Consider the following 12,736-nt stretch of genomic DNA (forward strand, 5'->3'; position numbering starts at 1 on the left):
TTGTTTCTGTGAAGGGTAAATACTGACTGCTTTTTTTTTACACTGCAATATAGATTTCACTTTGAAGTAAAACCCCCACCCAAATCTAATTCTCTCTGCACAAGTAGCATCTGCCCCACCTGCAGTGCACATGGTGTTGTCCATCTAAGAAGGATTTTGTCAGAAAGAGTGAACTAGAATAAGGCTCTTTATGCATAGAGAAGACCAGACATGAGGCCCTGCTTCTCCACATGGCTCTGCAGTTACCTGCATATGTTCCAGATCATGCTTACTTTACCAGGAACTTAGTGGGTGAGATGCAGGATGGCTACATACTCTACCATGGTCCAACGGGCACCCTGCAAATTCGAGAATTTTCTGCACCTGGCCCCCTCCCCTAGTAATACACCCCTGTCTCCAAGACTTAGTACATCTCCCCCTTAGTGAGAATTGCAGTAGACTGGAAGAATTGCCAGTTTATAGTAGGTGATAATTGGTAGCTTTGTGGGTAAATGGTGACTCTAATAATCAGCTACTGGCTTACTACCGGACTGTGACTACACGGGTGTGGATCATTAGGTCCCCAGCATGTTAGTCGACAGTCGTTAGGTTGACATGCAGGAAGGTCAACATGAGTCTAGGTAGACAGGGTCATTAGGTAGACATGGGTTAGGTCAACAGTCAAAAACTCGACATGGGGTTTTTCACATTTTTTTGTTCAGAATGTCGACACAGTCGTCATGGACACTAAAACGTAGCACGCCATGCTTCAGCATGGTGCCACACTATGCTTGGCACACTCTTTCATTCTCCCACCATGCCCTAATGGGTGGTAGGACATGAAATACCACCTGTCGGCACAGGTCGGCTCAAAAAAATGTGAAAGACCCCCATGTCGACATTTTGACTGTTGACCTAACCCATGTTGACCTAGACTCATGTCGACCTAATGACTGTCGACCAACATGTTGGTGACCCAAAGACCGTATCCCGACTACATCCACCCCAGCAAGTGTCTGATACATGAGAAACTCAGCCGGTTCCCGCTTCTCACCTTACTCCGTTCTCTCTCTGCAGAAAGCCATTGATGCTGACAACGCCGGTGTTAACCCCATTGGGAACAATTCCAGCAACAGCAGCCATTGGGACCTGGGCAGCGCCTTCTTCTTTGCTGGGACCGTGATCACTACGATAGGTGAGTGCCACCATTATTATACCATTCTCCAGAACTCCGTTTTCCCTGATACTAATAGTTTCTACCTGGCACTATTATCTAAGGGCAAAGCCAGAGCCGGCCTTAGGCATAGGCAAACTAGGTAATTGCCTAGGACATTTGGAATGCCTGGGGGCATCAGCAGCTTCTGCTGATTAAAATGATATGCAGCATGCCTATGTTCTGTGTGTGAGTGAGGCTGTATCTGCATATGAAATAGTGTAATCATGGAAATCACTGTAACATAGCATTCTGTATGCAGGTACAGCCACAGTCGCACACAGAATATAGGCATGCTGCATATCATTTTAATCATCGGAAGCTCCTTGTGTGTCCTGGTCACATAACAATGCAAATAAGAGGAATTTTCAGCAAAAAATGCACCCAACGTTAGCAGAACTGGCCAGGAGCTGCATGGCTTATTGAGTCAAGATATATGAGGAAACATCTGTATCCAAGCAGAGGCAGAGGTCACAGTGTTAGCGGCTGTGCGAGTGCTGTCTGTGGGTGGGTTGGTTGTGCCATAGTGTTCGGCATATGTGTAAGGGGCATTATGTGTGTCATGTATAAATGCATTAATAATGTGCGACATATGTGTAACAGGCATTATGTGTGTCATGTGTATAAGGGTATTAATAATGTGCAACATATGTGTAATGGGCATTGTGTGTGTCATTATGTGTATGAAGGGCATTAATAAAGGTTGGCATAATGTGTAAGGGGCATTATGGTTATAAGGACATTAATAACATGTGTCATGTGTAAGGGGCATTACTGTGTGGTATTATCAGGGGTGCCGAGAGAAAGGGGTAGGGGGTACAAATTACCCAGGCCAAAGTCTGATGGAAGGGCCCAGTGGGGGCCCCGGGCCCCCTCCCCTTAAGTGACAGCAGCAGCTGCAGCTCTTCTCCTCTGCCCAGCACACACTGCTTTGTGCTGGGTTGCAGTGTGGCCATGGAGGTGCTTAAAATACAATATTTTCTCAGGATTTTTTTCTAAGGTTATAATGTGAATAATGGCCCTTATTCTGATCGGTGCGGCCGGAGCCGCATATGCTGCTCCGACCGCACAGACGAATCCCCGCCTTGCATACGGATCGCCACCTCCGTCCGTACGCGGATATGTGGCGATCCGTATGAAAGTGGACGGGGATACGCCTCCTCCACCTTGGGAGCAGCCCCTGCATTCGATGGTCGCAGACCATCGAATGCAGGGCCGCACGCTCCACCAGGTCCCGCAACACAAGACCACACGGACACTTGTCCGTGTGAAATCTTGTATTGGGGCGGCCAGCTGACATCCGGCGATGTCAGCTGCCCGCCCCCTACACGCGCGTCACGGCCTCATTACCATGCATACGCCCCGCGTTTGCATGGGAACGCCCATGAAACGCGGGGCGTATGCATAGGGAAATGAGGCTAAGTAGCCCCTCACGCCCCTATCCGCCCCCTTTGCGGCGGTCAAAAAAAGTGTGCGGCGAATTCGCCTGCACATGCGCAGAGCGCCCTCTGCACATGCGCAGAGCGAAAACATCGGCGGAACGGCCGCATGCGGCCGTTACCGACCCGATCAGAATAAGGGCCAATGTGAGGAGTAATGTATATAAGGTAAAGTGGTACTACTGTGTGATGTAACGTGAATAAGGGACACCATCGCATGATATAATGTGAATAAAGTGGCACTACTGTGTGGCATAATTTGAATTGGGGGTACTATTGGGTAGCCATGCCCCTTCCCAGCAAGAACACACCCCTGTTTGGGCTGCGCACCGAATGTGTGCACTGTTTCTATTTAAAATATTGCGGGTAGGAGCACCAAAATTATGACTGCTATGATGAGGGTTGATGGTGCTGGGAAAAGGGAGCAAGGTCAGAAGCGGAACTAGTGGCGGTGCTAGGGGGCACCAGCCAAAATCTTGCCTAGGGCATCATTTAGGCTAGGGCCGGCTCTGGGCAAAGCATTGCTGGGGCTGGGCATGGTGTGTTCCTGGCACTGTGGGCTGTGACATTCCCACTGGTATAGATCTATAAATGTGATGCTTTTAGTGGAAATAGAATAATGCAGTGGATATAACCAGTGGCAGATCCAGGGGAGGGGCTGCCGCACAGTTCAAAATTCAAATAGAGGAGAAACACCAGAAGTCAGTGAGTTCGTTTGGAAAGGCAGATGGTGGCAGTTGATGTGGCCCCCCCTATTTGAATTTTGAACTGTGCTAAAGCCCCATCCCTGGATCTGCCAATGCACAGCCCCAACAGGCTAACACCAAAAGATCTACAAGGTTGAAACAAGGTTCGGCATGGCCATGGTCGACACATGAAAAGGTTGACATGAGTTTTTCACAATTTTTTAAATAGCAATGCCAATTCCCAGTGATATTTGCAGCACTGACGCCAGGGGGCGAGTAAGGTATGATGTGTGGGTGGAGGATGTGCAGTGTGGTCCCCTCGGACCCATGGTCCCCTGTGCCTGTATCTGCACACATAATAGATATGACTATGGTGGGATCTGATTGTTGTCCTGCGTTCTCTCTGACCTTGTACCCAGGTTACGGTAACATTGCACCAAGCACGGAAGGGGGGAAGATCTTTTGTATCCTCTACGCTATATTCGGGATCCCTCTGTTTGGCTTCCTATTGGCTGGAATCGGAGACCAACTCGGCACAATCTTTGGGAAAAGCATTGCCAGGGTGGAGAAAGTCTTCAGGGTAAGGACTGTGCGCCAATCTGCTGCGCTAGGGGCGGGAACTAGTATTCTCAATATACTGGGTTGTTTAGTGCAAATGAAACAAAGTATGTATGTATATAATGTGTGTTTGTGTGTGTATGTGCCTCTGCCAATGGTCTGTTCTCTGTACTAATGTGGAACCATAGGGATCAGCGATCCCTCTCACTGCTTCCATTCCTGGCAGAGATGGCCAGTATAGCCCAGCACAGGAGGAGCAGCCATGATGTCAATGTCACTCGTGATGGGTGGGGTTCATTATGTCAGCAATGTCTAGGTGGTCAACCCCAAAAGGTTGACATGGGTTTTTCACCTTTTTGTGGTATCAATGTTGACACCTGAACATAATGCCATACTTCACTCGCTGTGCTTTGCCTTCGCGCCGCGGCACACCGTGCACTCCACCAATCCCAATCAGAGCCCACACTGATGGTAAAGTCCAAATAAATAAATAACATAAGATGCATAAAATAATATAGTGGGGAAATGTACTAAGATAAGAGATCTATTTCTGATGGGATGTTGCTATGGGGAACCAATCAAATACTATCTATTATTTTCTAGAAGAGCTAGATTGTGATTGGTTGCCCATAGATCTCCCATCTTTTCCCCCAGAATGTCAGTTATTGGGTGGGACTTGGAGTGTGGGGCCCTTGAATTGCTCAGATTGGATGCTTGAAGGCACCACAATGTAACACTTACATTGGTGTCCTTTGCTAGTGTGGCACCTGTTTGGGGGTGTCCCAAGCTCTAGACTTGAACCCCTAGAAAGTTAGGGACTTACCCTATATGAGGTTACCGGGACATGGTGGGTAAACCGCTAATTTTGGCCAAAATAATGCAAAAGGCCTCTATATAATGGCATCATTTATTATAATTATAATTAGTAATGATTGCATAGTGTTTAAAGTACAAAAGGTCGATAGAAAAGGTCAACGCACACATGGGGGGTTATTCTGGTTAATTTGCAAGGCTGCAAATTCACACCCTTGCGAGTCCACCAAACCTCGCCTTGTGAATGATGGCCTGGCCGTCACCCATTCGCAGCGTGTGCTCACACACACACTGGCTGTGAATGGATGTTCTACATAAACATCCAATCGCAGCCTGCGGGGGAACACCCACATCATTCGATGGTCGCCTACCATCGAATGATGTGGAAGGCACACGCATATCTAAGGTTGCTCAGAGCAACCTTAAGCAGCCCATACACGGTCCGTTTAAAGGATCCGTTTGGGACTTAATTAGCACACATCAGATCGGATCGCATCCCTAGTGCATGCACTGCGATCCGATCCGATGTGTACCTAGTACAAAAAGTATGTGCAGCACATACTTTTTGTACCGTACTATGTGATGGGCGGGAGCGCCATCGCATAGTACAGAACGGAGCCGTACACAACGGACCGTGTATGGGCTCCATTAGATGTGGGTGGGAAGCAAACATCCAGTGATGTCAGCTACCCACCCCTGGCGCCCACGTTACAGGGCGATTTCCATAGGAATGCCCATGAAATGCTGGGCGTTCCCATGGGCGAGTCCCTATGCCCACCGCACCCCGCCCACTGGCCCCAATGTTGGGTGCATGCAAAGATTGTTCGCCATGTCCGTACGCACCCAGCGCATGCGCAGAAATGCACATGTGCATTGCACAAACATCGCATTTGCATGTGAGCGTACGGACCAGAATTAGGTCCATGGTCAACATGCTTTTTGACTTTGTCACCTGTTTTCCCAACAAACTCCTATTGGGAATAGTGGCCATGAGTGATGTCACCTTGCCTGAAACGTGGCGAGCAATAGTGTGCCTGCAAGGGTCTACGGCGATGGTCACAGAACATGAAATATACAAGAGCTTTCGTAAATAACGTGTCGGCAAAGCTAGTGAATGTCACCCATTAGGTGTCGACCTGTTAACCACAATATTGCTGATCGATGATACCATTTCCCGGTTGAAGCAGTTGGGATACTTACTGGGTTCCTCTGGGTTAGAGAAGAGGATACGTTCATTAGTTCTACCGCAAGATGGTCGACAAGCATTGGGTTGACACCATTAGGTCGACATGGGTCTAGGTCGACAGGTCATTAGGTCGACACAAGCATTAGTTCTACATGGGCAAGGTCAACAGTCAAAAGGATGACATCGGGTTTTTCATTGTTTTTTTACCCGAATGTCGACACAGTTGACATGGACACAGGTTATAGTGCACTGCGTCCCCTTGCATGCTTCCGGCGCTTGGCACACTTTTATTCTCTCACCACGCCCTAGTGGATGGTAGGGCATGAAATACACGTCCGCTGAAAAACCCCATGTTGACCTTTTGACTGTCGACCTTGCTCATGTCGACCTAATACTTGTGTCAACCTAATGACCTGTCGACCTAGACCCATGTCGACCTTATGGTGTCAACCCAATGCTTGTCGACCATCATGCTGTAGACCTAATTACCATATCCTCCTCTCTAACCCAGAGGAACCCCACGCTCCCCATTACACTGGAGACCAGTGCAGGCTGCCTAGTACCCTGGCTGATAATTAGGGGGGAACAGGGGCCCTCCCCATCATTCATCTGGTTATTTATATATATTACACACTGAAAGGCGCATAGGTGGCAAAGTAACGAGATGTGTAAATAATAATATCCAGAATACAGAACGTTTTACATGCAATAAACTGGCACTTGAGATGTGAGGATAATCTCTGCAATCACTGTCACCCCGATGGCCTCTCATTAAGCAGAATAGGCCCCACAGCGTGATACTGCGACACTTCATTCCAGCTGAGCCTATTACCTTAATGAGCAGAGACCGGCACAAACATCTGTGTGCTTATAATGAGACTGCAGGGGAGTACCGGCACGCAGTGACTGAGCCACGTATGACCCTTATAGGTTTGTACACAAGGTATTAGAAGCTAAAAGTGAAGGATAATTATACATAAAGCGTATGGATGCGTCTTCATTTAACGATCTATCCGGATGGACACCTGGGTGATGTGTTAGGACCACGTTGCGCTACAGGTGGGGCAGATGCCACGTGCATTGGGAGCGTGCATGTTGACTTGCAAACAGAAATCTGCCCAGTGGCTGTGGGCCACATGCAAAGGCAGCGGGTACACTACCCTGCATGCACACTGAAAAAAATGCACGTGCCCCTTTTGCATTGCGGCGCGGTTTGTCCAGGTGCGCAGTCACTGTCTGCCTCATATACTGTAGTGCACACATATTCTGCAGCACTTATGGGCTGTCTAATATTCCGTGGAAGCGATGGGACAATGGCCCTTATTCAGATCTGATCGCAGTACAAATTTGTTCTCAAAATGGGCAAAACCATGTGCACTGCAGGTGGGGCAGATGTAACATGTGCAGAGAGAGTTAAATTTGGGTGGACTGCTTTAAAACTGAAATCTAAATTGCAGTGTAAAAATAAAGCAGCCAGTATTTACCCTGAACAGAAACAAAATAACTCACACAAATCTAACTATAGTTATAAATGTTACATCTGCCCCACCTGCAGTGCACATGGTTTTGCCCATTTTGAGAACAAATTTTTACTGCGATCAGATCTGAATAAGGGCCAATGAGCCTAATTCAGACTTGATCGCAGGGCTACAAATTCACAGGCTGGGAAGTTATCGATAGCCTGCACATACTTGCGGTTCACAGTACGTGTGCTCAAGGCCATCCGACGATATTTCTTTACCAATAAATGCCATTTGGATTTTGCCAGATTCTAACACAACACGACCTTCTCCGTCATGTGAGATATATATGCCGGAAAGAGACAGACGCTGACCGGCGGGTTTCCCAGGACTATAACCGTCTGTCAGCCCTCTTGGTCGTCCTTGAGACAAAGCCGTGTTTGATCACTATGGCAACATTCATATGATAAATACAATGAAACGCATTTTATAAGATTAACAGTCAGGAGATTCTCTGTCGGCGCTGCTCAGGGACAAAGGGACGTTTTTCGCTACAAAGTGTCCTAAGGGCTCCCTGGAGACCCGGGATTAATGTGCGGGAAGATGCAGTGACTCATTGCCCTGCACCTGGGTGAAATTGCTGTTACTTACATGGAAGCTGTTGCACAGGTTTCACACCGTTTATAGATGGAAAGAACAGAGATGACTGCAAATGCTGCCGGCTGTAGCATTGGGACATGTTGCATAATAAGTGTGATATGGGGGTGAATTACATGTATGATGTTAGCATTAGCATGCAGGGTAAATACTGGTTGCTTCTGCATGTAGCCCACACATGCATGTCAGCATATTTTTTTCCCACTGCATATTAGCAAAAGATATATTGGCATTGTGTTGGCGTGTGTGTACCTCCGATGTGTGTACCTCCTATATGTCTGTGAACGGCATAGTTCTGACCTATTGCGTCAGCACTGCTGCACCGCCGATGCCTATATACCTGAAAGATATATTTGAGCATCTGCATGTGTGTACGGGCAACCCGTCGACTGCATGTGCACTGGCTGCAGCAACTGTCGACACTGACATCACAGCTTGACGGACAAAAGCCCTGCCCGGTTGTGACCTCTGGCCCAACATATCAAGCGGCTGATTGGTTCGTGTGTGTGCACAGCTTACCTAACCTATCAGTGCAAGGACGTGTGTTAATGATTATGGGCCAGATTCTCTAAGCTTCAAAATTGATGAAATGGAGTGTGATAATCAGCTCCTGTCTAACATTTTTCAAACACAGTCTGTGACATGGCAGGTAGGAGCTGATTGGCTGGCTGTTTATCACTCTCCATTTTATAAATTTTGAAGCTTAGAGAATCTGGCCCACTGTTTCTAATGCGTTACCATGTTATCAGACAATACAATATGAGTACTAGGTAGAACCTTACCACGCAATAACAGGCAATGGGGGAGATCTATTTAAATATCCAGAATGATAGATATCTGAATCTAGTCCTCTACATGTACATAGACAGTGCAGTGTAGACTAACAGACCCTATCTATTAATGACATTATCTTGTACAGCGTCGGCAGATTCTGTTGCGCTCTCCAATCACCCTGTATTGTCTCTAGAAGAAGCAGGTGAGCCAAACCAAGATCCGGGTGATTTCCACCATCCTGTTCATTGTGGCCGGTTGCCTGGTGTTTGTGACTATCCCGGCCGTCATCTTCAAGAAGATCGAAGGCTGGTCTGGGCTGGAATCCATTTACTTTGTGGTGGTGACGCTCACCACTGTCGGCTTCGGGGACTATGTGGCAGGTAAGTGCACCTGGATCCGGAAATGCACCTTCAAATCATTGATATCATTTAAAAAGTTCATATCATCCGATAATATAGGGTCGGTACGTTCCTCTGCCTGGGGGTGGTGTCCCTAAATGCTGCCTCTTCCCCCTATCGGGAACAGGTGGAGTCTGATCTATTTCATGTCATCAGCATTAGTCTGCGTCAGGAAGGGTTAAAGGCTTAAGTGACATTTTCCCAGTAAATGTGTTTCCTCCCCACTGCGGCTCCCGTCTGATCTCACCCTCACATATATTATACATGAGGCACATCTGACGGAAGGGTCTGAGTGCTGCTGATTGATGCATCTGTGATTATTCTGCTGCCCGGTAATGGGGGATTCACGTCTTATTTCTATAGCGAAATGTTCACGTCTGTAGAGCAGGGTGAATACTGCAATACTCCCCCCAATCCAATGAGATGTCCATACAGTGTATCTATCTATATCACCCAGCACACATACTGCATGATCCGCCAATCCAGTGAGGTGTCCATAGAATGTATCTATGAGCCTTATTCTGGTTGGTGCGGTCCTGTCCGCGTCCGGACGGTACGCTGTTTTTTTCTTCTGCGCATGCGTACCGTTCGTATGTGCGACGACAGCACACCGCTCGTGAACGGACCTTTCCGATCAAAAACTCCTGTCCGCACGCACATGGTCAAAGTGGGAGTAATGTGGGCATTTTTAGGGGAGAGGCCAGAAAAGTGGGCAAAACTGGGCTTATAGCTGGGCGTACACAGGGGTGTGTACTCAAACTGCACGGAGGGACATACGCCTCGCCCCCTGAGCGCTCGGGACATTTCTGGCCCAAAACAGTCGGACGCCAAAGAGTGCTCCATACCACTCGTAGACCTCCCGCCTGAGTACGGCCGCATTGGATCTGCTAATTAACGCGAAACGCACCTAAATTACATACACCTGACAGCAATATTAACAAATGCTGCAGGAAATTTAGGCCCCCATTTACCATTGATCGCATTTACAATGCGATCTGGGCGGACTATTACCACCCAGGATCGCATTGTAAAATGCGATCATTTCGCCCCAAAGTATTACCTGTCAGGGCGCAGGGACAGGGCTCCGAAAGTCCCTGCGATACCTGGAGCCGGAAGCCGGGGGGTTCTGCGCATGCGCGGTTATGTGCTACGACCCCGCTGACCGCATTGCCACCCGGGCAGTGCGATGTGCACCCATAGGCTACAATGGGCTATCGCTATATCAGAATGGTGATAGCCCAGGGGTGCGAAGCCGGGCTGCCCGATGTTGATACATCGGGCAGCTTTGCATCCCCCATAGAAACCTATGGGGGATGCGGCCGGCGGCGCTGCAGGGGGGGATCGCAGCAGGGATCGGAGATTAATTGATAAGTGATACATTAAGGGGATACTTAATATTTGCGGTTAACTCCCGAAACGGAGAGTTTTCAGGGATTTAGCCGCAAATATTAGTTGATAAATGGGCCCCTTAGTGAAATAACTCATTTGAGTACCTGCAAGCCACACACAGCCCTGAAAGACATTGGAAGGTTCTCTTTCTACACTTGTAACCATTTCAAGGATGTTATTTCTTTGGTCCAGTAAAACATCACACATATCATTAGGGTAGCAAGACATGGAAATAAATAGGAACATATGAAGTATTCACATTATTTAGAGCATGCAAACAAACAACAAAAATAATAATAAAATACACATTTGGGGAAACATACATAGTGTAAAAATTTCTACATTAGTACACATTAAATAGACATGTAATGAGGGTTAAATTGTAGTTAAATTATGGGAGCCAAATGAGGTAATCATAAGCAAATCAAACATCACACTTAGGATAATTAGAAAAGTGTTAGAAGCCAACTTCAAAGAGATTTCCCTTTAAAGTTGCCCTCTAGCAATTTCCCAATTATCTGAATAATTGCTGGTCCATACAAGTGATGCGTACACTACGGTGCTCTGGCGTATGCTACTGCTTCTGATCGGAGCAGCGCTCTGTCTCCGATCGCTAAGGGCAAGAACCGTCCGTGCACGGTAGCGTACGCTCATATGCACGCCACTCCCCATTGTTGGATGTTGACTCCGTCCATGTGCGGATGTTCTGTGGGCGGAATCACGCTCTCCGAAAGAATGCAGGATTGGCTCGGATGGTCCGTACGCAGGGCGGTCCGACCCAACCAACCAGAATAAGGCCTTATATCACCCAGCACACATACTGTATGATCTGCCAATCCAGTGAGGTGTCTGTACAATGTATCTATATCACCCAGCACACATACTGTATGATCCGCCAATCCAGCAATGTGTGCATGCAATGTATTGATCTTTGTGGGTTATTCAGACCTGATTGCATGGCCGTAAATTCACATGGCGGTCGATTATCCATACACTGCGCATGCGTAGGGTTCACCGTACCATGCAGTGATTAAGTTCTGCTTCTTTTTCTATTTGCACGCCATTTGTAAGGTGATTGACAGGAAGTCGACGTCTGTGGGTGGAAACTGGCTGTTTAGTGGGAGTGCCTAGGAAAAAGCTGGGAGTGTCTAGGAAAATGCTAGTTGCACCTGAGCGTTTTAGGGGCGGGTGCGAGACGTCAGCTTCAGGCCGGATATGCCTTTTTCCAGCCTATGATGACTGGTGCACAGTGGAAAAATCATTTGATGGTTACGATGGTTTTGGACATATGCAGCCGCGCACATTCATTCACACAGCGCGCACATTCATTTGCTAGGTGGAATTTCACTCTAGAGGGGCGTCGACTTAACTGGACACTGGCCATACGAATTCACGTCCTTGCAATTAGTTGTAAATTACCCCCTATATCACCCAGCGCACATACTGCAATTATCTGGCATTAATTAATTCATGTAACCAAACCGCCTTGTGTATTGCTTTTCCCCATGTGCAGCAACAAATGATACATTGTGTGTAAACACTACTGTATGGTCTTGCAGAATAGTCCAAGGTTCTATGATTGAAGAGTAGTCCAATGTAGTATGAGATTGCATGACAAATTGTGTAGTGTGTACCAGTTTCAGTACGATGCACCAACTGCTTATCGCTATGCTCCTGAGCTGTTGTCAAGGGTATAAAATTACCATTCCGGTGCTTGTGATGCTGGCAACCATGATGCCGTGGTACCGAGACCACTCATAAGGCCAGTGCCGGAATATTGATTGTTTGCATCCTGATCATAAGTATCCGGGGATAGTTAGGGTTAAGCTGTAGGAGTGTGTGTGTGGGGGTGTTAGTTTTAGGCACTATGGGGGAACGGTTAGGCTGGAGGGGATGTAGGATTGCTCTGCAGATAGGGAGGGTTAGTATATATACCTTGCAGCACTGGGGTCTTATTCCATTAATATAATGAAATATGGATCCCGCCCAGATTCCATTGTATATGTCAGGCATGTACAAACTATGACCCTCCAGCTGTTGTGAAACTACACATCCCAGCATGCCTTGCCCTAGTTTTAGAATTCCCTAAAAACAAAACTGTAGCAAGGCATGATGGGACTTGTAGTTTCACAACAGCTGGAGGGCCATAGTTTGAACATGCCTGGTATATGTGATTCAGAATTC

At 47.5% G+C, this 12,736-nt stretch overlaps 1 protein-coding gene across 5 annotated transcripts in view; it reads left to right on the forward strand.

Annotated features, from left to right (window-relative positions):
* The window catches only part of KCNK10 (potassium two pore domain channel subfamily K member 10), an 87,612-nt gene that overhangs the window by 61,730 nt on the left and 13,146 nt on the right, over positions 1-12,736 (forward strand). For 4 of the 5 annotated variants that reach the window (XM_083167742.1, XM_083167744.1, XM_083167746.1 and 1 more), the window contains exons 3-5: positions 1,057-1,174; positions 3,737-3,897; positions 8,959-9,145. In XM_083167742.1, coding sequence (XP_083023868.1) covers positions 1,057-1,174; positions 3,737-3,897; positions 8,959-9,145 — 466 coding nt within the window. The remainder of the gene's footprint in view (positions 1-1,056; positions 1,175-3,736; positions 3,898-8,958; positions 9,146-12,736) is intronic. The other variant, XM_083167743.1, reaches the window with a different exon arrangement.

This window comes from Crinia signifera, chromosome 12 (genome assembly GCF_055691185.1).
Source record: "Crinia signifera chromosome 12, ASM5569118v1, whole genome shotgun sequence".
NCBI lineage: Eukaryota > Metazoa > Chordata > Amphibia > Anura > Myobatrachidae > Crinia > Crinia signifera.